Source organism: Sturnira hondurensis, unplaced genomic scaffold (genome assembly GCF_014824575.4).
Source record: "Sturnira hondurensis isolate 20B ecotype Veracruz unplaced genomic scaffold, ASM1482457v3 Scaffold0021143, whole genome shotgun sequence".
In the NCBI taxonomy this organism is placed as follows: domain Eukaryota; kingdom Metazoa; phylum Chordata; class Mammalia; order Chiroptera; family Phyllostomidae; genus Sturnira; species Sturnira hondurensis.
This window is the reverse complement of record NW_028093774.1, coordinates 31,087,314-31,113,987: the sequence shown is the minus strand read 5'-3', so window position 1 is coordinate 31,113,987 and position 26,674 is coordinate 31,087,314. Positions and strand designations below refer to the sequence as shown.

The 26,674-nt window shown below is 39.3% G+C and overlaps 2 protein-coding genes across 5 annotated transcripts in view; one reads left to right on the top strand and one right to left on the bottom strand.

Moving 5' to 3' along the window:
• Positions 1-3,414: 3,414 nt before the first annotated feature.
• Positions 3,415-13,141, bottom strand: TRMT5 (tRNA methyltransferase 5). 3 transcript variants are annotated; one of them, XM_037031556.1, is made up of 5 exons: positions 13,025-13,141; positions 11,230-11,882; positions 9,398-9,522; positions 4,941-5,595; positions 3,415-4,581 (listed from the first exon to the last, which is right to left on the bottom strand). In XM_037031556.1, the coding sequence occupies exons 1-5, from the start codon at positions 13,027-13,029 to the stop codon at positions 4,502-4,504; spliced, it is 1,518 nt and encodes a 505-aa protein (XP_036887451.1). In that variant the 5' UTR covers positions 13,030-13,141; the 3' UTR covers positions 3,415-4,501. The 3 variants fall into 3 exon arrangements, with proteins under 3 accessions (XP_036887451.1, XP_036887452.1, XP_036887453.1); XM_037031557.1 differs by having other exon boundaries at positions 12,972-13,046; XM_037031558.1 differs by lacking the exon at positions 13,025-13,141 and adding an exon at positions 12,583-12,602.
• A 23-nt stretch (positions 13,142-13,164) lies between these two features.
• SLC38A6 (solute carrier family 38 member 6) overlaps positions 13,165-26,674 on the top strand; it is a 59,192-nt gene continuing 45,682 nt past the window's right edge. Inside the window, exons 1-3 of one of the 2 annotated variants that reach the window (XM_037031561.1) lie at positions 13,165-13,379; positions 14,451-14,581; positions 17,982-18,055. In XM_037031561.1, the coding sequence (XP_036887456.1) occupies positions 13,269-13,379; positions 14,451-14,581; positions 17,982-18,055 (316 nt within the window). In that variant the 5' untranslated portion in view covers positions 13,165-13,268. The remainder of the gene's footprint in view (positions 13,380-14,450; positions 14,582-17,981; positions 18,056-26,674) is intronic. The other variant, XM_037031560.1, reaches the window with a different exon arrangement.

Genomic DNA, 26,674 nt, shown 5'->3' with positions numbered 1-26,674 from the left:
CTGTGATAATGTCACTCTCTTAATATTAAGACTCAGTGCCTGTTTTGAGCAGTGGAATGTGAGACAAACCTTGATCAAGGTTAAAGTTTCCAGCTGTGAACCACACTTAGGATAAACTAGGGAAGAGTATTAACCTGCTTTAATGACAAATGCAAAGAACGAAGTTAATAAAATTTAATACTTAAATGAAGCCTTTCACCTCAAAAGTGAACTCACTTTATGATGAAACCCTGGAGACTGTGGAATGGATACACTTTAAATGAAATTTCCTTACGAGACTCTGATGTAGTTTCTGTTGACACTTCAAAGGCTTTCAGTGTACCCATGATTTTGCTTCAAGAGTTTGGATGTGGATAGGATGGATATTTGTAGGATCTCAACCTCTGTTACTCTGTTATGTAGGCCACAGGGTGTGGGTCAGAGTTTCTCAAGCAAATTGAGGGATTTCCTATCAAATCTCCATTACAACAGATGTTAATTTTACGGGTGGAAAGCTATGTGGAACAAGGTTGGGATCCTTATGCAACAATTCCATCTTATTTGACTAAACAGGCATTCATTTCAGGAATGCATCTTCATCTATACAGTACTTGCAGTTATCTTTGAAAATTGAGAAAACTGAGGCATCGAATAATTGGGTAGGCTAAGGTCATATACACCAATTAATAAAAAGCCAGAACTAGATAACAGGTTCTTTGTTTTGTTTTGTTTTGAAGTCTAGATTTATATATCTACAGGTATTCCCCAACTCAGGATTAGCATTTTTCAGTAAAATGTATAAATCTATTCTAAGAACAGTGAGAATTTTGGACATAGCACCAAGGCTTTGCTCTACTCAGCTGCCGAAGTTAGGTATCCAGTCTTTTAAAAATAAGCACTGTTATTGTTCTCAATACCTTGCGTGGCATATTTAAATGGAATTAACCTATTCATGGAATATTTCAAAAGCTTTGAGACTTTTGAGCCTACCTTCTTATTGTGGGAATTGTCTGCACTTGACTTGGCAAATAAAGTACAAAACTTGTATACATTTGTAAATATTTTACCCCTACTATTGCCATGTTTTGTTCAATAAGCCGAATTAGAAGTTGTTAAATGATCCTATTAGATCAAAAGGAATGGTGAAAGAGAGCCTAACGACAGCAGTTGACTAAGTACCAGAAATATTCTAGTGATGAGGTTAGTCCCTATCCTTCCAGTGATTTCCCCTGAGACAAAAGGTTGTACAAGTCTTTCAAACTCCAATAATCAAGTCTTTTAACATTTTGGAACATGAGCACAGAAATATAACAACAGCCGGCTACTGCGCATATGCCAAGCACCATGCTTGCTGCTTTGTGCGTTTTCTAATCCTTTCAACAGTGCTGGTCCTATTTTCCCACTTTAACAGATAGAGGGGCTGAGCCATGGGAAGGGTAAGTGACCTGCAGAGTTTGGATTTGAACCCAAAGCAGTCAAACACCAGAGTCTGTGCTCCAGAGATGACTGTCAGACTTGACACCTTTGCAAAATCAAGTCTGAGTAGGAAACTTCTTAAGACTCCAAGAAATTGTATAGATCAAGTATCTAGTTTTTTATGATATAAATGACATAACCTTCAATTAAATAACCTTGAATTTCTTGAGAGGAGTTTGAAGACATTCATTATGTAGAACATGGTTAACTATTACACTCCCAGTTAAGCAGATATGAATGGCACTTAATACACTTACATCATCGTTAGGATCCATCGTTAGGATCCATTCAGTATTCCTTAATTTCATTCAACACTTATTTGATCTAAGCTTCTCTTAGAAGTAGTCTTTAGGATGTCAACAGGTGGTCAGATAATCATTTAAAATTAGGGCCACACAAGACTTTTGTTAATTTTTGACTAAATGGAGACAGGGATCTTACCACTTGTACAAATAACACCATTTGAACCCACACTCCGTGTACAGTACTACAAATTTATTCCTACTTGCAAATTAATTCTCTTCGTCTAGATAAGGGGAGGGGAACTGTTGACCCCTGGACAAACCCAGCTGCTGCCTGCTCTGTATGCTCTGTAAGCTAAGAGTGGTGTTACCTTCTTTTCAAGTTTGAAAAAAGGCAGGATTAATAAACTTTTTAACATGTGAAAAGCATATGAAATTCAAATTTTAGTGTCCATAAATAGATGTTTTTTTTGGAACATAGTGTTTACATATTGTCTGTGGCTGCCTTTGGGCTGCTGCTGGCAGAATGAGAAGCTGCAAAGCCCAAGATACTATCTGGCCCATTACAGCAAGTTCGCTGACCACTGACCTACTTACTTCTCCCGGGAGGGCAGGGGGGTTAAGAAAATAAGTCCCAAACTCGCAATCCTTGGCTGAATCAGCCCTCAAGCTCTTGCAGAGGACAGGTTGGGTTGAGTTTCAAAACAGTTTAAAGCGCATTTAGATAAGGAATAAAGACTCCAATTCATTACTTCCCTACTACTTTTTATTATTTATTGTCTTCGTCTATTTATGTTACCTGCCTGGCCTCTGAAGCACTAGAGTTTATAATTAATGACTTGGATCAAGGGTCCTCAAACTTTCTCTAAGGCTGGACAGTACATATTTTAGGCTTTGTGGGCTAAGAGGCAAAATCGAGGGCATTAAAGTGGGAGCACTTATATAACGAGAGATAAACTGGTACAGTTTTTTAAATTAACAAAATTCCAAATATAACAGTATATTTTTTGTAATGTCCTTTTTTGGAGAAATAACATTCCCTCTAATTGGGTTTCTAAATGTTTCTTCCTGTTAAAATCAACTGTAAATTATCACCTGTTAATGGTTATTTGCAAGGAGATTTTACACACTTCACTTTTACATAAATGTCTTTTAACACAGATCGATACTGCCTAATACTGATGCCAATCCAGAAGCATATGATTCTAAGCATATTCATCACTGAGAAGGCATTTGTAAAACTTTTATTATTCTTCCCTTGGTATCTAGTTTTTAGCATGTCATTATATACAGCATTACTGACTTTCAATTGAAGATTAGATGGAAGCTCTATTTTAGTTGAATGTATTTTGAAATAGGGAAATTTCCTTTGCATTTGTACCAAGGTCCCCAAAATGCTGAACCCAGAAAGTACATCCACTGCTAATCTGTGTGAGAAGGGAAGTCTTCACTGTCTTAGCATGAGTCAGTAGCATGAGAAATGCACAGCACAGGCCTTGGCTGGTGTAGCTCAGTGGATTGAGTGTGGGCCTGCGAACCACACGATCGCGGTTCGATTCCCAGTCAGGGCATACATGCCTGGGTTGCAGGCCAGTTCCCAGTGGGGGACACTTGAGAGGCAACCACACATTGATATTTCTCTCCCTCTCTCCTTCCCTTCCCCTCTGTCTGAAAATAAATAAATAAAATATATATTTAAAAAAAAAAGAAAGAAATGCACAGCACAGGATATTGTGATTCGGATGTCTATGCAATGACTACTGCAGTGTTTTCATGTTACGTTTGCTAAATCTTTAAGAAATATTATGACCTTCAGCAAAAGCTAGTTTCTAAAGCTGTTCAGTGTTCGAAGAATAGTGTTTAAGGTTGGTTCTTCTTGACCCTGATCTCAAAAATATTGCAATCAAACTTTATAATTACTAAACAAAGCAAATTTAAATCAAGCAAGTCAAGAAATTCAGCTTCAACCTGACAAAATCCAAGAACTACAGAATGGTTCAAGTCCATGAAAACAAATGAAGTTTACCATTGGACGCTACTGGTTCAGTAACACATGATAGATGAAAAAATTTTCTATAAGGTACTTGCTTGTGAGATAGTGAAGAAGCGTAGGTTTTAAACACCTCACATTGTCACAAGCTTTGTACATTTCTCCAGCTAGGTCTTACCACCATCAGAACATCTTAGCAGATCCTACTTCAGGTTGTATAGAGTTAGTTTTCTCAGCTTTGAAAATACTCACTGGTAGGTGTTTCATGAAGAATATTCAGGGGCTGATTCTTTAGAAACTTCAAACTCAATACTGATGCCTCAGGTAAACAAGAACTGAGCGGTTACTTATAACATCTGTCAGCTCATGATTTGACCTGCCAGGCATGGTGTGCTTGTTCCTGATCTGAATAATCTAATGGTTATCACTTTTATAGTGATACCAGACAAGAGCACCACATAAAACTTAGCCACAGTACCGCAAAGTGTTACTATTAGTGCTTTCCTAGTTGGTATGCAGTTACCCTACCTTCAAAGTCTATTTCCCCAAGAGACAGACATATTTAAACTTACTTAAATAATTTAGATTATAAAATGATAGTTATATAGCATAATTTAGCTAATAAAGACATTCAGTAGACTTAATTTCATTTCAACTTTAATTTGATAATCCTTGATTTATAAGCTAGCATGGGTAAAATATAACAGTTCAATACTAAGGTAACTAAATGCTAACATTTCATGAAATCATACAAATTATATTTCACTACATAACGATCCAGTGGGAGATGTCGAAAACATTTCTAATAAGTGATTTAAGCAGTTGTTGTTTTTTCTTCTAAGAAGGTTTTGCCTGTCCTCTGGCGTTTAAGGGGTGGAGGGTCTTCATGACTCTCTGTAACGAATTCAAAAAACCTGTATCAGATAATATACTTAGCATTCGCGAATACTTTAAAACAAATAATATAGGCATTTTAAAAGTTTTTAATCTATTCAGCTTATATATGAAATAGTAACGTTCCTGTGAATTTATTATTTTAATGAAATAATATAATCTTCTTGTACTTTGAACAGTGTGACATACTAAAATTTGTTACATTGGGAGAAGCTAGTTGCAAATGGCAAGGGGTCTTAAACTGAAATATCTAACTAGAATTAGTGAAACCTCTTCCAAACTTAATAAATAATATATAGGTTAAGAAAGGTACGTGAAAGGTATTACTGTGTACATTTAATTTCCCAGACATTGCTCACCTGGATCTAGGGTGTGGTTCTTGTAGAGTACAGCAGCCGGGATCCGAAAGGTGATGCACAGCATCTCCTTGCTAGGGGCCACATTTCTTACAAGGTGAACTGAACTGCACACATCCAAAGAAATGCCTAATACAGCTTCAGCTTGTTGCTGCACATCCTCAGCAGGACGAGCATCTTTGGAAAAGCTGTAACAGTGTACTATGGGCAGGAGCTCACTGCTGCATGGCTGCCCATCCAGAAGTGATTTGAAGGCACTGAGAAACTCGATTGCCTTTGCTGGTAAGTTCATGACAATGTGCACAGAGTGTTTTCTTTCTTTTGACAGTGGTCCCAGCTGCTGCGTTAACTCTTCTCTGACCGGTCCTTGGAGGAAGTCTTTCCCATCCAAGTTAAAGACTTTTACCCTTTTGTCCACTTTATTTAATGTACAGTTGTGCAAGAGCCATTTATAGGATTCGGGATTGAGATCATTGGCAAATACAGTGCAGTTTTTCTTTGCTACTGGAATGGCAAAGGGCCCAACCCCAGCAAAAACATCAAATAGGACATCTCCAGGTTTGAGAAGTTCTGTGATGCGGCTGTGTTCTGTAGAGAGACGGGGATTCCAATAGACTTTTGAAAAATCAAATTCGTAGATGTAGTTGTTTTCTCGAACCTGAAAAACATATTAAGCTCTTGGTTAACCTGCCTAGTCTGAAATCACAGCCGCTGATGCGGATAGATGCACCCATGCATAGACACGCATTTCAGTTTCCTACACTATTAAGCGCAAATAACAGTGCATTTAAGGCATTTTAATTAGAATTCTGGTGTTTATGCTGTACTTGAGGCCAGTTAATGTCCTGCATTAGACTTTTTCATGAGGAGTCATCTTTTCAAAGCCAAATGGCTCCCTGTCTCACCCATCCTAAAGGGCCATGAAATGGTTCCCAAATCACACGAGGAATTTGTCAGATAGGCCAATTGACTGGCTGACCTGAGGGGGAGGAAAAACCCTGTAATTTGAAACACACTACACGTATCCTCCTGGTAGGTAGCTGAGTTGCAGACAGCACGTCCACGTGGCAAGCAAGCTTTCCTCCTCCTTTAGTTTTCCATTTGTAAGAGGGAGGCATGACAAACGTGTCCTGCACCATTCAATATTCAGGTATTTTGCTACATTTTTAGGTATTTACTGGGACTTTGCAAGTTTCACATCTATAAACTAGAACCAGTGTGTAGAACAAATCATTCTCCTATTTCCTCTTTTCCCAATTTTAATTCATAAAAAATCAAAGGCCAGAAAGTCCTCTAAATCTGATAGACATGTCTTCTACATTCTACTTTCATGGGCTTTAATTCCATATTTGTACATTTCCCCACCTCTTAACCACATCAGATGCCATGGTGATACTATTAAGGTTCCAGAGTTGGAAAGGTGTCCTCATGATTCTACCAACTAAGTCTTTCTGGGTATATAACCTGGGAGGTTTAAATATGTCTTGTGACTGCTTTTCCTGAAATTTCCCGTCTGCTTTCCCTTTTAAGGTCCTTAACGTGAGGCACAGATCTAATTTAATCCTTCTGATTTAATTCACGCTGTCTTTGATACCTCACTCCTTTGGTCAGCATTAATTTCTGCCAAATTCACTTTCGGGAATCATTTTACTCACAATATACACATACATTATTTAAATTCTGCATGAGTCCTAAAGTTAAAGTTAAATAACATTTAAAATTTAACTTTAAAGTCCAATGTTATTTGGAACACTAATTTTTAAAAATATTTTTTAAATTTATTTTTAGAGAGAGGGGAAGGGAAGGAGAAAGTGGAAGAGAAACATCAATGTGTGGTTGCCTCTCACGTGTCCCCCACTGGGGACCCGGACCGCAACCCAGGCATGTGCCCCGACTGGGAATCGAACCAATGACCCTTTGCTTCACAGGCCCATGCTCAATCCACTGAGCTACACCAGCCAGGGCAAATTACACTAATTTTTAACATTTATTTTATGGTAAAATTATTAGGTATAAAATATGTCCTTAGAGCAAACATTATGATTTAGGGAATCAATGGGAAGGCATTCCTAAAATTACAGAAGTTTCTCAGAACTTTTAGATTTTCTCTTAAGGATGAGGATGTTGTTACCTGTTCCCTAAGAGTCAGTACCAGGTGAACAACATGCACAATGCCCAATCAGCTTGACCAAAGGGTACGCCTTAATGCCAGCTGAAGTAAACACTAGTATTACTAACCCATAACACAGCTCATACATTATACACAAGTAGTAGGCAGTGGGGGTTTGGTATAGGGGGAAAGACCATAAATGGACTCTGGAGTCAGCAGCCTGGCTCTAAATCCCCTGCCCAATCATTCCTTGTTACTTCATCTGCATAAAGGGGATATTAAAAATAACCATCATTATCTTGTTGGCTTCGTAAGATTTGTTACATTTCAAGTGTTTAGCTCAGAACCTAACAGTAAATGTGTAATAAATTGTATTTTACTGGGTTGGTCAAAAAGTTCATTTGGGTTTTTCCAGTCATATAATGGCTCTAGTAGTGTTTAATTGTCTTTAACTTCAATCAAAACAATTTCATTAGACTGCATTGTGACAGCTGTCATATCAGCGTGCATTAAAAAAAACATCAAAATTGGTGAATTTTGGCGTAGCCATTTTAATATTGAAGATGGAAGAAAATACACAACATTTTTGGCATATTATGCTTTATTATTTCAAGAAAAGTAAAACCACAACTGAAGTGCAAAAAAAAAAAAAGTTTGTGCAGGGTATGGAGAAGGTGCTGTGACTGACCGAACGTGTCAAAACTGGTTTGCAAAGTTTTGTGCTGGAGATTTCCCGCTGGGTGATTCTTTACAGTGGGTAGACCAGTTCAAGTTGACAGTGATCAAATCAAGACATTAATTGAGAATGACTAATGTTATAGCATGTGGGAGATGGCTGGCATAATCAAAATATCCAAATCAATAAAGTTATTGATGACAATGAAAAATGTCTTTTATTTTATGGAAAATCCTAAATGGGCTTTTTAGCCAACCCAATAATATTCTAATACGATTAAGTTATGGAGAGATAATATTACACTTAAAAATAATATGCATTTGAATTTGTGTGGCCAAGAATCCTACAAAATAATTGTTATGCATAAAATAAACTCTGTTCTGAGTTTAACAAAGTTCTGTTTAAAAGACATGATACAGCCCTGACTGGTTTTGGCTTAGTAGGTTAGGTGTTGTCCTGCAAACCGAAGGGCTAACGGGTTTGATGTATCACACAGTTGGGAGTGTGAAAAAGGCAACCAATCGATGTTTCTCTTTCTCCCTCCCTTCCCCTCCCTTTAAAAACAAATAAATAAAATATTAAAGTAAATAAATAAAACCAAAGATATGTAACATTTTAAGAGTGGCCTTTGTTATTAAAATTGTTGTCAAGTTATAAAGAAAGTTTAGCTTATTTCCTAGCTTGGGTACAGAATTTCACATAATGTTGACACATCATTATCTAAGACTTTTAGCTTTAAAAAAGTATTATATCTAGCACTCCAGAGAATTTTGGAGGATTCTGGTGGTAGAGGAGTAGAAAAGCATCTTTTAAAAAATATATTTTACTTATTTATTTTTAGAGAGAGGGGAAGGGAAGGAGAAAGAGTGGGAGAGAAACATCAATGTGTGGTTGCCCATCACGTGCCTCCAACTGGGGACCTGGCCTGCCACCCAGGCATGTGCCCTGACTGGGAATCGAACCAGCAACACTGTGCTTCACAGGCCCATGCTCAATCCACTGAGCTAAACCAGCCAGGGCGAGAAGTAGAAAAGTATCTTATATCAGGAATCTGTACCTGTGTATTTTAAATTATTTTTCTTTGAAATAGATGTGTTTTTCTCATAAAAGAAATATGTAGTCAGTAGAAAAATATAAAGATTATAACAACAGTCACCAATAACTACATCAATAAAATATGCCCACTGATGTATGTAAACATTTATATAGGTATTTAGTCAAAATGAACTATGTTATATCCTTGCTTCTTTGTTGCTTCATCTGTCAAGGGCAATTTTAATAAGGAGTTAGATAATCTTTAATGATGAGCTTCCACTGTATTGTTATGCCAGAATTTAATAAATTCTCTACTAATGAACTCCATTCATTTATTTTGTTAATACAAAAATAATGGCGAAGAACCTAGTATATCCATCATTACACTTTTAATTATATTTTTGGGTAACTTCCTATAACTGGAATGCTAGGTCAAAGGACACACCTATTCAAAACTGCAATGTACTACCATACACTCTTCCTGAATGCATCAAATTTGAACTCCCACCAATTGTGTAATTAAATGCTCACATTCTCACATATTGAATACTGGGTATTAAAAATATTTTAATTGTTGTCATCTATTCTGATTCTAAACATTAATCTTGATACACTAGGAGACAATGAAATACTCCATACCTTGGTCATCATGTTCTCCTCGCCAGATAGCACTTCCATTTGGAAATTTCGGTACGTATTATCGATATTGTTGATTTTATTTACTGCTGAGGTAATTCCTGGATTTTTGTCAATCATAACTTGGCCTAAAAGAAAAGATGAGAATTCATAACAAATACTGCCTATTGGTGGCAAAAACCCCTAAAACTGTAAATACAAAATGGAAATGAACTTTTTTTTGTTTACAGATAAAAACTGCATCTAGTTTGTGTAAAATGGCATGCAGCTCCAAAAATTCAACAGATTAGCAGACCATAGGTAATTGGTAAAGAACAGAAAGAGCTGTAAGGACCTTGGCAACAAATGGTCAGAACACAGCAGCCCTGTAGCCACAGGCCTCCAACCAAATGTTTGTTTTACTCTGTACTCGAAATACATGCCTCCACTTTGTAAATATATACCAGCAAAATAATGTTTTGAACTAGATAAAATTTTCATTTCCTTAAATTGTTCTTTTTATCAAATATTTGCAGCAGCAGAAAAAGCTACAAAGGTAATAAATCCACCAGAAATGACATATTGATACCCTTTAATCAAAGTCTACTTTTTATGTCAGCAGTTAAAAAAGTCAGTAAGAATCTACATGCTATCTCATTGCATAAGGAAAAATAACTTGATTTGTAAGTTAATAAAAAGTACTCAATAATACAGACATGGTGAAGTACAACCAGAATTTGTCTAATTTCTCCAATAATTAGATACCTGACTTTGAATATGATATCAAACTCTATAAACTCTATTCAATCTTTGTTCTAATCCTGTTCTGCTTCAGGTATCAGAACTCAATTTTGAAAGTACTGAAGGCAGTTTGAAATAAAGAATCAAATTTAAAAAAACATATTCTGAAAGTCTATTATAAAAGTTTAAAAATTGCCCCTATATGAAATTGTTTCACTTTTCTTCTATGAGTGCCCCCTTATGAAAGAGTTTAGAAAAGAGGATTGGCAAATGTAATGTTTGTGTTACGACAGGCAATAGCTCATAGGAAAGCCTAGACTTGACATTTGCACCCCATCATAATTACAAGGATCTGCTTAAGTATTTACTATGTTATCACTATGCATTACCAGCCCTTGCCATCAATAAAACAAAGGAAGTGCGTAACAGCCTATTTCTGAAATCCTGCTCATGCAAAATACTGAGCACTATATTTTAAAGCTGAAAATAGTTCCCAGAAGTTCTGACAATTACTCTACATTAAAATAATTAATCTTCAGAATGCATGGACATTAAATATTCAGACAAGGACAAGGGCAATTTTGATTAGTTGGTGCCTCTTTTATCCCAAAGAATAAAGGGTCCAGGCTCAAACCTGCAGCTGCAGCGGCACAACGTACACAGAAGACCTGGAGCACTAGAAGACAGAGTACGGTGCTGATAGAAGAGGCTCAGTTAGTTGAATCCATGAAAGTGTGAGTAAACAGTGTCTTGCAATTTTGACTATAAAACACTCAAATTTATGAAACCCACCATTCAACATAGTCCTGGGGCTTAATAAGGCCTGTGTACCAAAGTGACAAGTTGCCAGGGAAATCTGCCAAAGCAAGTGATTCAACTGTTATCTGTGCTTATGCACTGTGTACACAAAAGCTTGACCTGCTCCGGAAAGCTTGTTATGACTCTGGAAAGGGTATTCCAAAATGGCCCTTAAAAGACAGGGTTTGTAGCTTAAGATCCAGCTTAAACTTTGAGAGAGAAAATGTCCTGCTTCTGCAATTTCACACTTAAAAAAAACTAGAATTAGAATTTTGTCATTGCTTTCTAGTACAGGAATATTACTAAGACATACCTACCAATTAAATGCTTGAAAGGTAGCTGATGATCTCGAAGGTTCAGGTGGGCAATATGTCCAATCCTGCTAAACCCTGAAGTCACATCTTGACCTTCAGGAAGCACAGCTCTTAAGATTTCTTCTGACTTAAAGTTTTCATAAGTTAGTTCCAAATTATATTTAGATATCTGTGGACTGACACTAAGCTGCTTTAAAATACTGAGTTCTACTTCCTCAAAGGAATCACTGGTAAGCATTTTATAGGGATCCAACATAATTAGTTTGCCTTCTTTATCTTCTGGATCATCAATCACACGTTTTATGCCTGGGCGCTGCAGTGCTGCCCTTTTAAGGGATCGAATCAATTTATTGACAATTTCCTTCCTCACTTTAAGCACCGGGATGCTGACTGTTTTTTTAAAAGCTGTTCTGTCAAGTTTTGTCATTCCTCGAACATCAGAGGGTGGTGAAAACAAGTCTGAACCTCTCTGACTTGTTTCTATTTCAGGCATGGCTGAGAATCTTCTTGGATTCAGCAAGAAAATACTAGGTGCTCTGCTAAGTTTCTGGATCAGTGATGTCCGAGCTAGTGGGATCGGTGATTCTGATTCAGTTACTCTACAGCTTTCCAGTTTGAGAGGTCTTCTTAAGAATCCAAATGGCCTCCATAAGAGCCTAAAACAAAAGTCTTCATTTTAAAACCATAAAGCTACAAACCAATCTACATGTTCACAGTAGTTTTTGATCATGAATATCTAAATACTGTCTTATATAACCCGCTAAATGCTGGTGATTAAAACTTTTAGTCATGTGTGTGAGAAGTGTACCATCTTTCCCAGGACAGAATGACTTTCATAGTGGTAAACAATAAATTTGCACCTTCAACCCACCTGCTGCCAGGATGAGGGCTTAGTGATGGGTCAGCCTCCTTATCTATACTTAATGAACTTCTCCACCCACAATTTGCTACAGAGTACCTTTGGGATTGAAGAAGGCCGAAGTTTGAGCTAAGGGATCCTCTCTAAATGAAATGGTCATTATATTTACAGCTTTATTAATGACAGTATTTCTTAGGATATTCTTGTGGGTGCTTATTGTGTCAGATGCTAAGCTAAATGCTTAACACACGTATCCAACTTCGGAGGTGTGTATCGCACCTTCATTTTGTAAATGAGGAAACCAAAGCTTAGAAATAGGTTAAGTCGCCCAGTCTCCTTGCTGTTAAATGTCTGAGCAAGGACTAAAACTCAGGTCTGACTTCAGAGCCTGTTATTAACATACTGCTGCACTGCCACAAACTACCCTGTAACTAGAGGTGTCAGTATTTGGAGGATGAGGACTTTACTGAGTGCCATTAAGAGTATCAGTTATTTACTTTGCCTTCTGGAATATCAAATAAGTAACTGTAAGAGGAAAGGCTCGGACCCAAACCCTGTAAAGCAAATACCAAACTTCACAGCCAGGGTTCAAATTGGGTCTAGCAGTTAACCAGCCGTGTGATCTTAGTACATTACTTAATCAATTTCGGGTTCCCCCTTGTAAAATGTGGCTAAAGGATCAATCAGAAAGCTTCTGAAAAGAATAAAGGTTCCTCACTGTCCAGCATTCGGACCTAGGCTCAGCACCGGGGTGGTGATGAGTGACCTCGTGACAATTCCCTGCCAGGCAGCGCGAGGCGGAGAGCAGCCCCAGGCAGATAGGTAGCCTCAGTTCGTTGCCCTTCCAACTAAAAAGGGCAATGCGGCGCCGCCTAACCGAGATCACCATTGTAATTCGTGCTGTAACTCTGTACGGGGCCCCACGACCAGACCCCTCACCTCATGCTCTGGTGCAGCTCCGAAAAGGCTCTCTAGTAGACGGGTTGGCCCTGGATGACATCATCACTGTTCGCCGCCGAGGAGAGGGCGTCATCAGGTCGCGTCGCTTCCCCCCTTTTCTGCCCTGTTAAGGTACTGGAGCCCGGAAGGACCCGGCCCTCAGCTCCGCCTCCGGCGCGACTTAGAGACGGGAGGGCAGGGATAGTAGCTCGCAGATGGACCTGGTAGTCGGCCAGCGAGCAGTATGCAGGCGCCCTGGGGGGTCATCAACGTGGAGCCGGGCTGGTACATCTCTTCCCAGCAGCCCGAGGAGGCAGAGGCGGAGGCGGAACAGTTGAGCCCGTTGCTAAGCAACGTAAGTTGGCTTCGCAAGCTGGTTGGCTCGGACAGTGACCTGGCTCCCCTGAAGTGCCTGCCAAATAAGACTGAGAAAAGAAGGAGGATGGCATGGGAAGAGGGGCATGGGGCCTGGGGCCTGGGGCCTGGGGCCTGGGGCCCAAAGGCAGCAGCAGAGATTCAGGTGCGATCTGACGGACTTCGTGAGTGTGATAGTAGCCTAATGTGCCCGAGGAAGAAAAGCTGACGAAGGTGCGGGCAGGCTCAGGTGGAGCAGGTGCAGCGGCATGCAGGACTGGAGTAACAGCCTCAGGGTTATGGAGATTACTGCTGTTTGTTGAGATCTTTGTCAGCTTCCTGTTTCCCCCACCAGTCTTGTGAGATTTTTCCAAGAGTCACAAAATTGTTCTTTCCTCGACTTAGTCACCGGGGCACTATAGACATCTTTATACAGAAATCCTTAACGGTGAAGGAGGAGTGGAGGTGGCCCAGTAATAAGTACATAACGTTTTCCTGACCCTAAAACCTGTACAATGGACACTCGATTTTTTAACTCAAGCCCCTGGACTGTACAGATTCTAGGACTTTGTTCCCAAATGCTATTTTGGGAAAGGGTGTTTTTAGGGATATCCTCCCCAGAGCAAATGAATTGCTGATTATACCGTCGTTCAAGGTATTACCATCCTCTCAGTTGGACGGACTTAATTCATTTATATAAGTAGAAATTAGTGTTGCAGTGCTAGTAATTGGAGAGCAACAGCTGTGTACATCAGCCTCGATGTGACTCAGGGACTCCTCAGTAATCACATGAGCTGAGGCCATCTGGCTGCTCTCCCTCCCCTCCCCATTCCTATGCTATCAGTCTTTTGCAATCACAAGATCCTGTACCGGGGGAGATGATTTTCCTAGGAAACTATAGTCCTTGAGCGGTGCTAGTGGGAGGTGAGGAGGGAAGGAAGGAGAAGCAGCCCACTGAGCAACTAATGTGTCACACAATGCCCGTAGTTTGCAGGAGATTTTTCTCCATTTCTTGATTGAACTCAAATTCATCATCCAAACACTTAACACTATGAAATTTGTGTGCTTACAGGAACTTCACAGACCGGGATCTGTCGGTGTTTCATACAGTGTTTCAGTGCTGAATTTGGTGAATGCCATCATGGGAAGTGGCATCCTTGGCTTAGCTTATGTTATGGCTCACACTGGTGTCCTTGGATTTAGGTGAGTTGTTTATTTCACCATTGCTTTTTCTTTTCCATTTTAATAGTGAAGTGAGAAAAAGGAGATCAGTACCAGAGCTGGTGTTTAACAATTTCAAGTTAAATTATTTTGGGGGTTTTAGCATTTTCTTGCTGCTCTTATATTATTGCTAGTTTATAGCTTGGATGTATGCTGTTATGTAATGTGCATATTTTTATCCAAAAGCGTGGCTAATTTTTAAAAATGGAAACGATCCACATTCATTTATAACCTTAAGAAGTGACTTATTTGTTGTGTCAAGTTGGCTAAAGTGAATCAGAATTTATCAGCTGTGCAGATTACTCAATAGCAGTTTTGTGAGTGTAAGTAAAGCACCTAATGTTTTTACTCCTATGTAACGCCTCCCCTCTTCCCCTCTTAAGTAGTCTCGTTTTCCTTTCTGAGTCCAGATGTTCCATGCCTCTTTCTTTTGTATATATATGAGGTCTGTCCAGAAGACATCCCACCATGTGATATGAAAGATAGAAACATTTATTGCAGAAGATACAAAAGAAACACTGTACATAGGGCAATGATGCTTCAGGCCCCTCCAAAGTAGGCACCTTGGGACCTCACATGGTTCTCCCTATTGCCACCAACTGCTCTTGTCATATTTTCCTGAATCTCATTGATGGTCTGAAATCCCTTTCCTTTCAAAGGTGATTTTAATTTTGAGAAAAGCTGGAAGTTGCAGGGCATCAAATCTGGGTGTAGGGGTGCTGAGTCACCTGTTTGATTTGATGTTTCACCAAAAGACTCTGCACGAGACGTGATGCATGAGTGGATGCCTTGTTGCGATGAAGCTGCCAGTCTCCAGTTGCCCATAGCTGCTGCCTTCTGAATCATTCAGATAGTCACTGTATAGGAATGTTCAAGCTTAATGCAAAATTTGATGCAGATTCATTGCTCTACTTGCTCAGTCATTTTTAATATGATGGCCACACAGTACGCATGCTCAATCAGTGGTATCTACCACCCTCACTGACTGGCATAGTGAAGTTGCCATTGTTCATGCATGTGAATTTCAGTCCACTCTCCTTGGCTGCCAGGTTACATCTATGTAACGCAAACCTTTATCATTATGTTAACAAGGGCTGGAATTTTTCCAGAGAGACCTAGTAGGTATGTATTTTTAATCCTCATCTCAGGATATGTTTTTACTGATTCTTCTTTTTAGAGAGAGAGAAGGAGGGAGAGAAAGTGAAAGAGGAAAACATTGATTGGTTGCCTACCTTAGGCACCCCAGCCTGGGGATCAAACCTGCAACATGGGTATGTGCCCTGACTAGGGATCGAACTGGCAACCTTTTGGTGTATGGGTGACGCTTCTATCAACTGAGCCACTCAGTCAGGGCTGTGCCTGTTCCTTTTCATCTTTCAAGACTCTGCTCATATGCCAGTTTGCCCAAAATAAAAGACATTCCTGGCTTTTCTGTGTTCCCACAGTACTTTGTATATTCATTTTGTTATTATCGTGTAATACAGTGATTCATTTGCAAGTTAGTGTCCCCACTAAACTCTGAAATCCTTTAGAACTGAGCCTTATCTTCAGCACCTAGCATGATAGTTAAAGGAATGAACAAATTTATTTTGTCAGTAGAAGCAGACCTATTTTACTAGGAAATTTAAAGTACAGTGTCATTTAAGTTTTTTAATATTATTTTCTTAATTAATTTTTTTAAATTATAAGAGAAAGTTTATTTAGAAAGTCACGGGTATTAGAAGTGAGCCAGCTGGGTTGGGTAGACTCAGTAAACAAGTTTCAGAGGCAGAAGAAGGGCCCTTGGTGCTTAGGTGAGAGAGAGCAGAGGTGACCCACCAGGGAGGGGAGGGGGGATGAAGAGGGTGAGGGGAAGGGCCTAGGTTTTTTGTATTTTGAATGTTTATAAGCAAACCAACTTTTAAGTAACTCAGCTTGCTTTTATTATGGCCCATATTCACAAACTTTCATAATTTTAAAACTTTAAAACTGTATGTGACACCTTAGGCAAGACATAATCACAGGGCTTAATTTTTGGTTCCCTTTGAAAAATCATGTTTTTTTTTAAAGATTTTAAAAAAGATTTCATTTATTTATCTTTAGAAGGGAAGGGAAGGAGAGAGGGAGAGAAATATCAATGTATGGTTGCCTCTTGTGGGTCCCCTGGTGGGAACTGGCCTGCAACTCAGGCATGTGCCCTGCCTGGGAATTGAACCATGATTCTGTGGTTCGAAGGCCCGCATTCAATCCATTGAGCTACACCAGCCAAGGCATTGAAAAATCGTGTTTTATACTCCATGGTCTTATATGCAGATGTATACCACTGAAGGTGTGCTCACTGAGTCCTAGCACACATCACATTTCCCATTTGGTGACACCAAATTGTTATTTTGTGAGGTCTCTGATTAGTTTACTGAAAAGTGTAAACTCTCAGTTTTGCTACTTATTGAATATTAGCAATTATTGAATGGACCACAAAGACAGAATTTCTCTAAGTGCTGGGGGACTGACTCCCCTGGGGACAGCTTTGTAGAAGCTTATTCTGTCAGTATCATCCTGAGAAAAAGCAGGGGATTGCACAGGTGGTTTCTTTTCCCATTATCGGTGACAGGACCCCAATTCCCACATTGTGTGTACATTTTCAACTGTATTATTAGAAGTGTGTTAACTGCATTTGGGGGTGAGGGACGTTGGTGAGTGTGTGTGTGTGTGTGTGTGTGTGTGTTTAATAGATGCTAGGGAATTCCGTCTTAATTCAATATTATAAATAAAAGATATGATAGGAAGGCACACATCATTCTAAGGGGAGGGGTGGGGGGAAGTAGAAAGGCAAAGACAATGAGATTTCACAACTAAAACTTTTGTATAGACTTAGAATAATAGTCATAAAAGGGAACTACTGCAAGATTATGGAATGGATTATGGATTATAGCCGTGATCAACAGACAAGTGCTAAAATAGGAAACTTGTTTTTACTTTAAATAAAGTTTTTTCTTTCTGATTTCCTTTTTGAATTTAAAAGTGGTGTATTTTCATTTAAATAAAACGTGGTAAATACAGAAAAGTATCTTCTTATTTTCTTTAATGGTCGCAATCCAACTACTCAAAGACAGTCCCTGTGAGCATTTAAATGTAAAAAAATTTGCCCTGGCTGGTGTAGCTCAGTGGATTGAGCGAGGGCCTGCGAACCAGAGGATCACGGTTTGATTCCCAGTCAGGGCACGTGTCTGGGTTGCAGGCCAGTTCCCAGCATGGGAGGCACAAAAGGCAACCATACATTGATGTTTCTCTCCCTCTCTCCTTCCCCTCTAAAGATAAATAAATAAATAAAATCTTAAAAAAAAATTTGTGTTTACAATGAGAGGCCATTAAAAATTTTTTTGTGTACCCTTTTATATTTTAGTTTCATGCTGCTGATAGTTGCTCTCCTGGCTTCTTTCTCAGTTCACCTCCTGCTTAGTATGTGTATTCAGACAGGTGAGTAAAAACATTACGCTGATCCGTTTGATGAAGCAGCCCCTTGAGACTGTATTGCCCTGCCGGATTGGATATCTCAAACCTAATTTCCAGTGGGCACACGTTATTATTAGGTAGGGTGGTTGAACTAGAGAATTTCAGAAGGTCAGGATACACAGAGTCGGTTATGTTGGGGAATATCTAAGGACAGGATGGGAGGAGGAAAGTAGCATTCTTACCGGACTTTCTCCACAACACGACAGGTTTCTGGGTTAGAGTCTGTTGGGGGAGGGACCAGAAGGGAGTTCAGAGGATCCGAATTTTGTGCTTGTGGGGAAGTAGTAGACTGGTGTTCATTCTGATCCTGTGTTCCCTAGGGCGATCCTTTTCTCAAGGAGCCCACATTCCCAGATCTACCGCTGCCTTCCCTGTCCCCTCTGTCTGCTGGGCAGAGGTGAGGGTGGTGGGATTAGGATTGTAGGAGGAAAGGTCACTGAGCTTTGGCTTGACTTAGTTTGTATTTTCACCTGCAAGTCTAGAAAACGTAGTTTTTTGTAAGCAACAGTTGTTTATGTAATTAATGTGTTTATATATGTTCTTTTCCTTTTGGAGAACTTTATTATGCAATTCATTCATGTACTGAATAAGTTCTTTTAAGTTGTAGTAAAAAAGTACAGTATGTGAATTACAGGACTGCTTTTATAAGGTTTTTCTTTTTGCATTAACGGATATTCTTTGTCCATTAATCCTGGTCTTTTTATCTCTCTAGTCTCTTTGTCTTTGAATTAGGTCAGTTATGATGCCAAAATAATGAGTTTAATATTTGTATGGGTGCATTCACTCCGTTCCAGCTGGTTTTGTAGTTTGCAAATTGGGAATACCTAACATAAATAGAAATGGAATTATTCTGGCTGAAACAGGGGAGAGATACCCAAAGGTGTTTCGTGAGGATCTTGAGTCTTCAGAGTCCACAGCTCTAGTCTGTTTTCCTAAAATCTGCCCAGGCCTCAGACACACCTGCAGATCTTTTTATAAATGGACGTTTCTAAGTCTCAGGGATTCTAATTCCAAGATCTGAGGTGGGATTTAGGAATATATTTTTAACGAGTCCTTCAGGTGAGTCTCTTGCAGAACCGGTTTCTGACCCATAGTTTAAAACTGTAACTGTGCCAATGCCTTTGGCCATCCACCTACAGGCGCATGCCCCTGCAAAAACTGCAGGCAGATAAAAATACCAGGAAACAATGCAAATGGCAATCTCAAAGAAACAAGTTGTTCACAACAGCACCCCAAATTCAGGAATAATAGCATTAAAAGAATTATGTTTGTAAATCCTGCAACTTGACAAGAATTTTTATGACACTGTTTGAAATTTCTATTCTTTTTTCTGAAAAACTTGTTTTTACTTAATCGTGGTAGTTATCTACACCTTAAGAAGTTATTTTATTTTGGATTCTACCAAAAAGATTAATGGCTGAATTAACTATGTGAATTATGTTTTCACTAACTAAAATTTGTGTTTTATTAATTTCCATTACTTAGGTATAACATTCAGTTTTTGAAGATTTCCAAGTAAGGCTAAATATATTGTTCTCCTTCAGTTCACCTGTATTTAACTTTAAAATTCTGAAACTGTTCTTCTTCTCTGTAATTTTGAGGTAAATAAAATGAAAGCGAAAACCCCTGGTTTTTTTCTTTTTCTTTGATTTTTGTAGCTTACTTGGTCTATGAGCGTACTTCTTTGTGGTTCTTCATACCCACTGAGGCACCTGTCTTGTTGATTGAATTCCTTCAGTCACTGTAAAATTTCCTGGGGAGGTAGAGTTCTAAAAATATACACTAGAGAATATCATGTAGCTAAATATTTTCCTCAGTTCATAGAGCTAAGGAAAGCACAATGGAGCACAATAAAGGAGTATTGTGCTTAGGTGGAAACCCTTGGTCAGAGAAAGGGTTATCGTAAGTCTTTACAAAATAACTTCTTCATTTCCTTGCCTGCAGGAAAAAGGTGAAGAGAAAGTTTTATCTTTATAAAAATAAAGGACTTTTTCATATGAAATTCTGCTGTTTTAGATTTTATATGAGGTTTGGGGCCTATCAGGACTTTTCCTGGGACTTGAGGTAGCATATAAGGTACTTGAAACTCTCTCAACTTAGTTTGTCGTCTATAAAATGGTAATGATAATGCTTTCCTCTGGGACTGTTGTCAGAATGAAATAAAACAATGCGTGTAAACTGCCAGGTCCTTGGTAAATGTTAGCTTCTATTATTATGAGTTCTCACCGGAGCAAACTTGTTTCTCACACTGCTATCTGAGAAATAGTTGGCTCATTGTGATTCTTTGGAAAAATTTCTGTGCTTTGGGAATAAATTCAAAGTTCCCCTCCTCTGGCTTCCGCACCCTTATCACCAGGGTGGAAGGAGAGTTTTAGAACTTGCATGCCTCTGGTCAAATCCCTGCTCCCTCATCCTCAGTTCCCACTACTCACTTCATTGTTATCATCCTTTGCCTTGAGATCTTTTTGATTAATTACATTATAGCATTTAGCTCACTTCCTGTCAGTTTCTTCAAGAATCCTAGATTGTCCTTCATGTTTTAGACTCATCCCATACGGCTCTGTCAGCCATATTCTAGCCTCATTTCCTGCTCCCCCCAAACTCCTGAGACCCTCCCACTTTGCTCTCTAGAACTCATGGTCAGTCAGCAGCAAAATTCCTGTGCCCTCAACTCTCATCTAAGCACCTCCTTTCACTTTCCTCCTTTAAGAGAACCTAAATCTTTCCTGAGAACACCATCCTCTTCCAAGTAGCCACTCTTTTCTCTCCCATGTCCCTCACACTAATCTGAAGATGACTTTCAAAACTCTTGGGGGAAGTGATTTCACAGAATTTTACACCGAGCCAAATTATTATTTAAATTCGAAGGTGGAAAAATGACACTTTCAAAGAAGCAAGGACTCAAAAATCATTTCCCACACACTCTTACTTAGCAACAAAAGATGCCATTTACCAAAGTTGGAGAATAACAAAGAAACCGGAAATCAAGCCCAGGAGAGAAGGAAAGGGAATTTCTGAATTTCCAGGACAAAGGCTGAGCAGCAGATCTGAGAGCCATGTCCAGTTAGGAGTGGTTCTTTTTGCAAAGGCACAGTCGGCTCTCCAGTCCAGGCCTGCCCTCAGGGTTTGGTTCGGGATGGACACCCGGGAAACCCTTTTCTTTTTCTTCTTCCTGAAGGTGATGCCTTTCTTGTTTCTCTGTCTAGCTCTGATTCGCAGTACTGGGTAGGTTAGCATCCGGCCTGGCTGTTAAATAAAAAACGAAGAATCAAGTAGTCGGAGGTAGAAACATGTTATTATCAAGGGGAATAAAATGAAGAAGCGGGCTAAGGAATGTGGGAGTTAGAATTGAGAGGAGCTGATCTCTGACTAACTGGAGAGTAAGGGGAAGGGCTGACTAAGGATGTCTCATAGAGGTTTCTGGCATGGCCGCTGGGTTGGTTGTAGTGTCATTAATGGAGATGAGAACTCAGTGGGAGGTGTTGGCTCAAAATAAAAATGAGTTCACATTTGAATATGTGGACTTTGACGTATATCTAGATGCTCAGGTCCTAGAACTAAAGCCCAGGAGAGAGGTTCATTTATCCATTCAGTACCCTTTTATTTACATAAATAAGTAAGGTTCACTTTCCTGAAAAAGCTTAAAGTCTAGTAGGGGGGACAAATGTATGAACATGTAACTTATAATGTAGAGTGATAAGTGTATCGATTTAAACATGTGCAAAGTACAGTGATAACTAAGGGGGGGGGTGATTTGCTTTCCAGATAGGGGTGTGAGGGTCGGTAAGTATCACTGGAGGACTGAGCTAACAAGGAATCTGACCAGCCGATAAGATGAGAGAGAATATTCCAGCATGTACAAAGGTACCGAGGCATGCACTGCATATTTTACTTAAGGTACAAAAAATAATTTACTATTTATTATTCATGCATAGTGTACAAAGAAGACAATGAAACTGAGGAGACAGACAAGTGTTAGATCCTAAAGAATTTGGAGGGCATTTTAAAAAAGATTTTATTATTTTTAGAGAGCTGGGAAGGGATGGAGAAAGAGAGGAAGAGAAGCATTGATGTGTGAGATACATCAGTGGGTTGCCTTTCGCACAGGGGACCTGGCCTGCAACCCAGGCATCTGCCCCGACCAGGAATCCAACTGGCAACCTAATAGGCCAGCACTCAGTCCAATGAGCCACACCCATAAGGCAAGAAATTGGAGTTTTTGTTGAGGCCGTGAGAAGGCACTGAGGTGTTTGAAAAGGGTTAACATAGTTACTGGGATTCACCACTTGTTACATCCAAAGAGAATTTTGGTCCTTCCTGGAGCTCACTAAGAAAGAGAACAGAGTCCCCTAGCTTCCTCTCTCTAAAATAAGGTTACAGTTTTTTTACAAGGATTTTAAGTTTTGATATGATGAAGAAATAAACAATAAAATGGTCCCTTGTGTTCAGTGATTTTTTTTTAAATTAAACCCTCCAGAGCAGTGATTCTCAACACCGTCCATCACAACCCCCTCTTTTACGTATACAAAAGTCATTCTAGCCCCGGCTAGGTGGTTCAGTGAATTGAGTGCCGGCCTTGAACCAAGAGGTCACAGTCGATGTTTCTCTCACACAGCAATGTATCTCTCCCTTTCTCCCTCCCTCCTTCCCTTCCTTCCTCCTCTCTCTCTAAAAATAAATAAATAAAATCTTAAAAAGAAGGTATTTCTAAATATAGCACGCTCCAAGTTTAGAATGAAAAAGGCACAGACTTCTACATGGAGACTGAGCACAACGTTCAAATTCTAGCTTTGTCCTTCCTGGGAAGACGCCAGGCTGGCGTCCGATCAGTCATCCAGTGTTGTCGCTGTTGTCACACTTCTGTGCTGCAGAAGTTGGGAGTCCTTTCCCGCATCTGAGACACCATGTCTGAGACTAATGGCTTCTGGCTTGACGCTGGCTTTGTTGAAGTATATGCACGCATGCTTTATTACCACATACTCATTTTTTAATGGTTTTCAGGATCTTTTCAACGTAGAAACCAAAACGACACTAGTGAAATACTTCTAAAATTCTGTCCTTTGGCCAGTTATGATGCTGGAAACAGTATACACTAGTACTGGCTTTTAAAAATGCGCTTTTAAAATATTTATCACATTTGACCACTGGGAGCTTGCATCTTAGGAAATAAGACAAAAATCTGAGAAATCATTATGTGCAAAGATACTCATCATGCATTATTTACACTGAAAATAAAAAAACTACCGAAGTGCTCGGCCATGGTGAGATGATTAAGTAAATAATGAATGGTAGGTGTACCTGATGAAATAATATGCAGCCATTAAAAACTGTGTTTATAATAACATAAAAATGTCAATATAAAGTGAAAAATAGGAATCAAGTATGATTTATGAAGCAGAACACAAAAAGAGTACAATAAATTTTAAAAAGCACTTGTGTAGTTTTCTTTTTCTTCCCTTTTTGGGGAAAGGGAATTCAAGTATTCTCTAGTGACTACAATGGAGTGGCAAAACTTTACTTTTAAAAACAGTATCAGTTTAATAGTTCCATTTCCTCCAAACATCTGATAGGGTTTATTTAAGCTGCAGTTTTTAATTGCTATGGCATTTAGTAATTTAAGTATCACTTTGCCTACTAATGAGATATTTTGCTGCTCTTTCATACGATCAGTGTTTTAATATTTTATTTATAAAGTGAGAAATGTTTTCAGAGACATCAAAATAAGATGTGATGACCAGTCACATTAATAGCATATTCCCACAGAATAGGAATAACATTAATTATGAAAATTGTGAAATTCACTCAGTCTTTTACAGGACTTCATACAAGCAGTACTTGGCATAATGCACCTTAAATAAATAACTGAAAACAGTCATAAGCGATCTATTTTAGGAAATTATTTTTTGATATTAAAGAAATCAACGTTATGTTTCCTGAGGTGACAGAAAGGCTGTAAACCCTAATGAATTAAATTGGGGGAAAATTTCATCTTTAATGTACCATCAAGGCACACTTTAGTGCTGTTTTGGCTAGACTAAGACCTTGGCCTCTGCAGGAATCATTTGGAAAGCTGATTCCCATGAAGTAGTGGAATATTTCCAGCTAGTTACTCCAGTGTTCTGTCTGCTTTGCATTTTTTCCTCAATGAAATAGGACAATTAATAAACTGTGGTTGCAGTACAAAGCCCGCGTTTCAGCAGCAGCAATATTATCTTTGGATCAGGATTGAGGGACACGAGGCATTCAAATACAGTTCAACGCTCAGAAAATTGGCCATTTGGAATGCACTCTTATTATCTTGAAATCCCTTTTTTCCTGTGTTTTCCATCATGGACTCTCACCTTCTTTTCTCCCTAATAGCGTCATGCAGGTCATTCATTTATTGAATGTCTACTCTGTAATTATGTTGCCACTTCTCGTCTTAATATGTCCTTAAATGTCAGTGTTTTAACTAAATGTGGCATATTTTAGAGAGCTCGATGCAATGAAAAGAAAAGTGGGACACTGGACCGCTGGGAATAGCCTCCTTTCAGACGGCACGGAGGCTTCGGTGGTGCGCACGTAAAGCGTCCTGGGGTCCTGTGCACTGCTTGGCTCTGAGGTGACAGTACATGCAAGGTCATATCCTATAAATGCCGTTCGTTAATTTTCAGCATTTAGACTCAACTTATAGATAAAACAAGAGTGCCTTATATATGATTACACAACAGAAGTAAATATTGTCGGCCTTGACAGTGTGAGAGTTCAGCAGATAGACTGTGGAAGAAGGAGAGGAAGTTGATGGGGAAGAAATGGTGGGAGCACTGATACTCTACAGAGCAGCGAGTCAGGAGATGCTATCTAAGCACATGGAATAAAAATAAAGGCTTAAATGCATTATTTAGAGTTACAAGGTAAGCAGTGAAATTGAACACAAACTAATGAAAATTAGAAAGGGAAAAGGAAGATTCATGTATCCAAGCTAAAACCTGGCCTTTCATAATAAAGTGTTGACGGTTAATGTAAAGATTTTATTTATTTATTTTTAGAGCGAGGGGAAGGGAGGGAGAAAGAGAGGGAGAGAAACATCCATGTGAGAGAGAAACGCTTCTACACACCCCGGCTGGAATCGGCAACCCTGGCATGTGCCCTGGCTGGGAAGCAAACCTGCGACCTTTCGCTTTGCAGGACTACGCCCAACCCACTGAACCACACCCGTCAGGCCAACAGATAATCTCTTAAATCAATAAATAAAGCAGAAGAGTATTATTCAGTCTTCGGAAGGTAGCGCCAAAAGAATCACAAAGCAAAAATTCTTCAGTGTTGCCAGCTCTGGGAAATGATGCCAGAAGTGGGGAAGAGTGGACGGGAAAATGCTCCCAGTCCTCCAGCACAAGCACACACAGGCACACACTCGTGCACACGTCTGTGTGACCATGTATTACCTTTGATAAAAATGAAATAACAGGTTAACTTAAAAATGTTCAACCCTATGGAGATTCACAGCCCCCCCGCCCCGGTAGCCCAACACGTTTGGTTTGTGTTGCTACAGGAAAGACTCACTCTGATGTCAAGGCAAACAACGTTAAGGACTCGCCACACGAACAGAACACACACATAATCTAGCACAGGGTTGTTCAGCCTCGCCACTGCTAACATTTTTGGCCTGGATCATTCTTTGTAGCGGAGGGTTGTCCTCTGCATTGCCGGGTGTTTCACAGCATCCCTGGCCTTTGTCCTCTGTGGCCAGCAGTCCAGTGACAACCAGAAATGTCTCTAGACATTGCCAAATGCACCTGGAGGAGAAAAATCAAGCTCAACTGAGAACTACTCCTTAGCAAAAGGATGTGACAAGAACACCAATCTGTTGAAGATGGAGTCACGTAATCAGCCCACTTCATTCATTGTGGGGCTACTGAACTGGGCTCACTAATGACAAGAAGAAAAAGATGCAAATATACTTTGGACAGCTGTCATTCCAAACAATAAGCAAATGCTCGCGGTGAATGCTGAGATGAACAACGAACCTACATTCTCTTAATTAGAACCTAACTAATTCTCTTAGTTCTCTTAGTTCTGCTGTCATGTGCTCTCACAGTGAGAGCATCTTGCTGCTCTGAGTGGGATTCATCATGGCCCGGAAGTAACCCGTATCCTATGTGTGGTGCCCAGACCAATGCCCGACCAAAAAAAGAAGAAGAAAAAGGCTCTCAGCTTTATTGAGAAATGCTATCTTAGTGTCCAGCATGTCATATAAATGTTGAACACTATTTTATAAACTATATGAGAAATTTTCAGAGGTAATTTATACATAATGTCTGCCTGCATGTTGATTTTGGAACCTTTAAAACACTATCTCTCTGTAGCTCTAATCCATTCATCCATTCACCACCCACACATCCAGCTTTCATTACATACCATCTGTGTTTTAGGCACTTTTGGTAGATACTGAGAAAACAATGGTTGATTGTTTGAATATACACCAAATTTTCAAGGCATACAATTACTATGTAAATATATTTTTGTTTTGTTTGGAATGTGTCAAAAATTGTTCACCATTTGGGAAAGTTATGTAACCAGCAGCATTTCCTTTGGTTTGGTTCC

Bases quoted from the DNA above. Each gene is read 5' to 3' on its own strand.
- TRMT5 (XM_037031556.1), bottom strand. The intron at 9,523-11,229 runs GTAGGTATGTCT...CTTTTCTTTTAG, and splicing joins ACCTTTCAAGCATTTAATTG to GCCAAGTTATGATTGACAAA. The intron at 4,582-4,940 runs GTGAGCAATGTC...AATTCGTTACAG, and splicing joins GAACCACACCCTAGATCCAG to AGAGTCATGAAGACCCTCCA.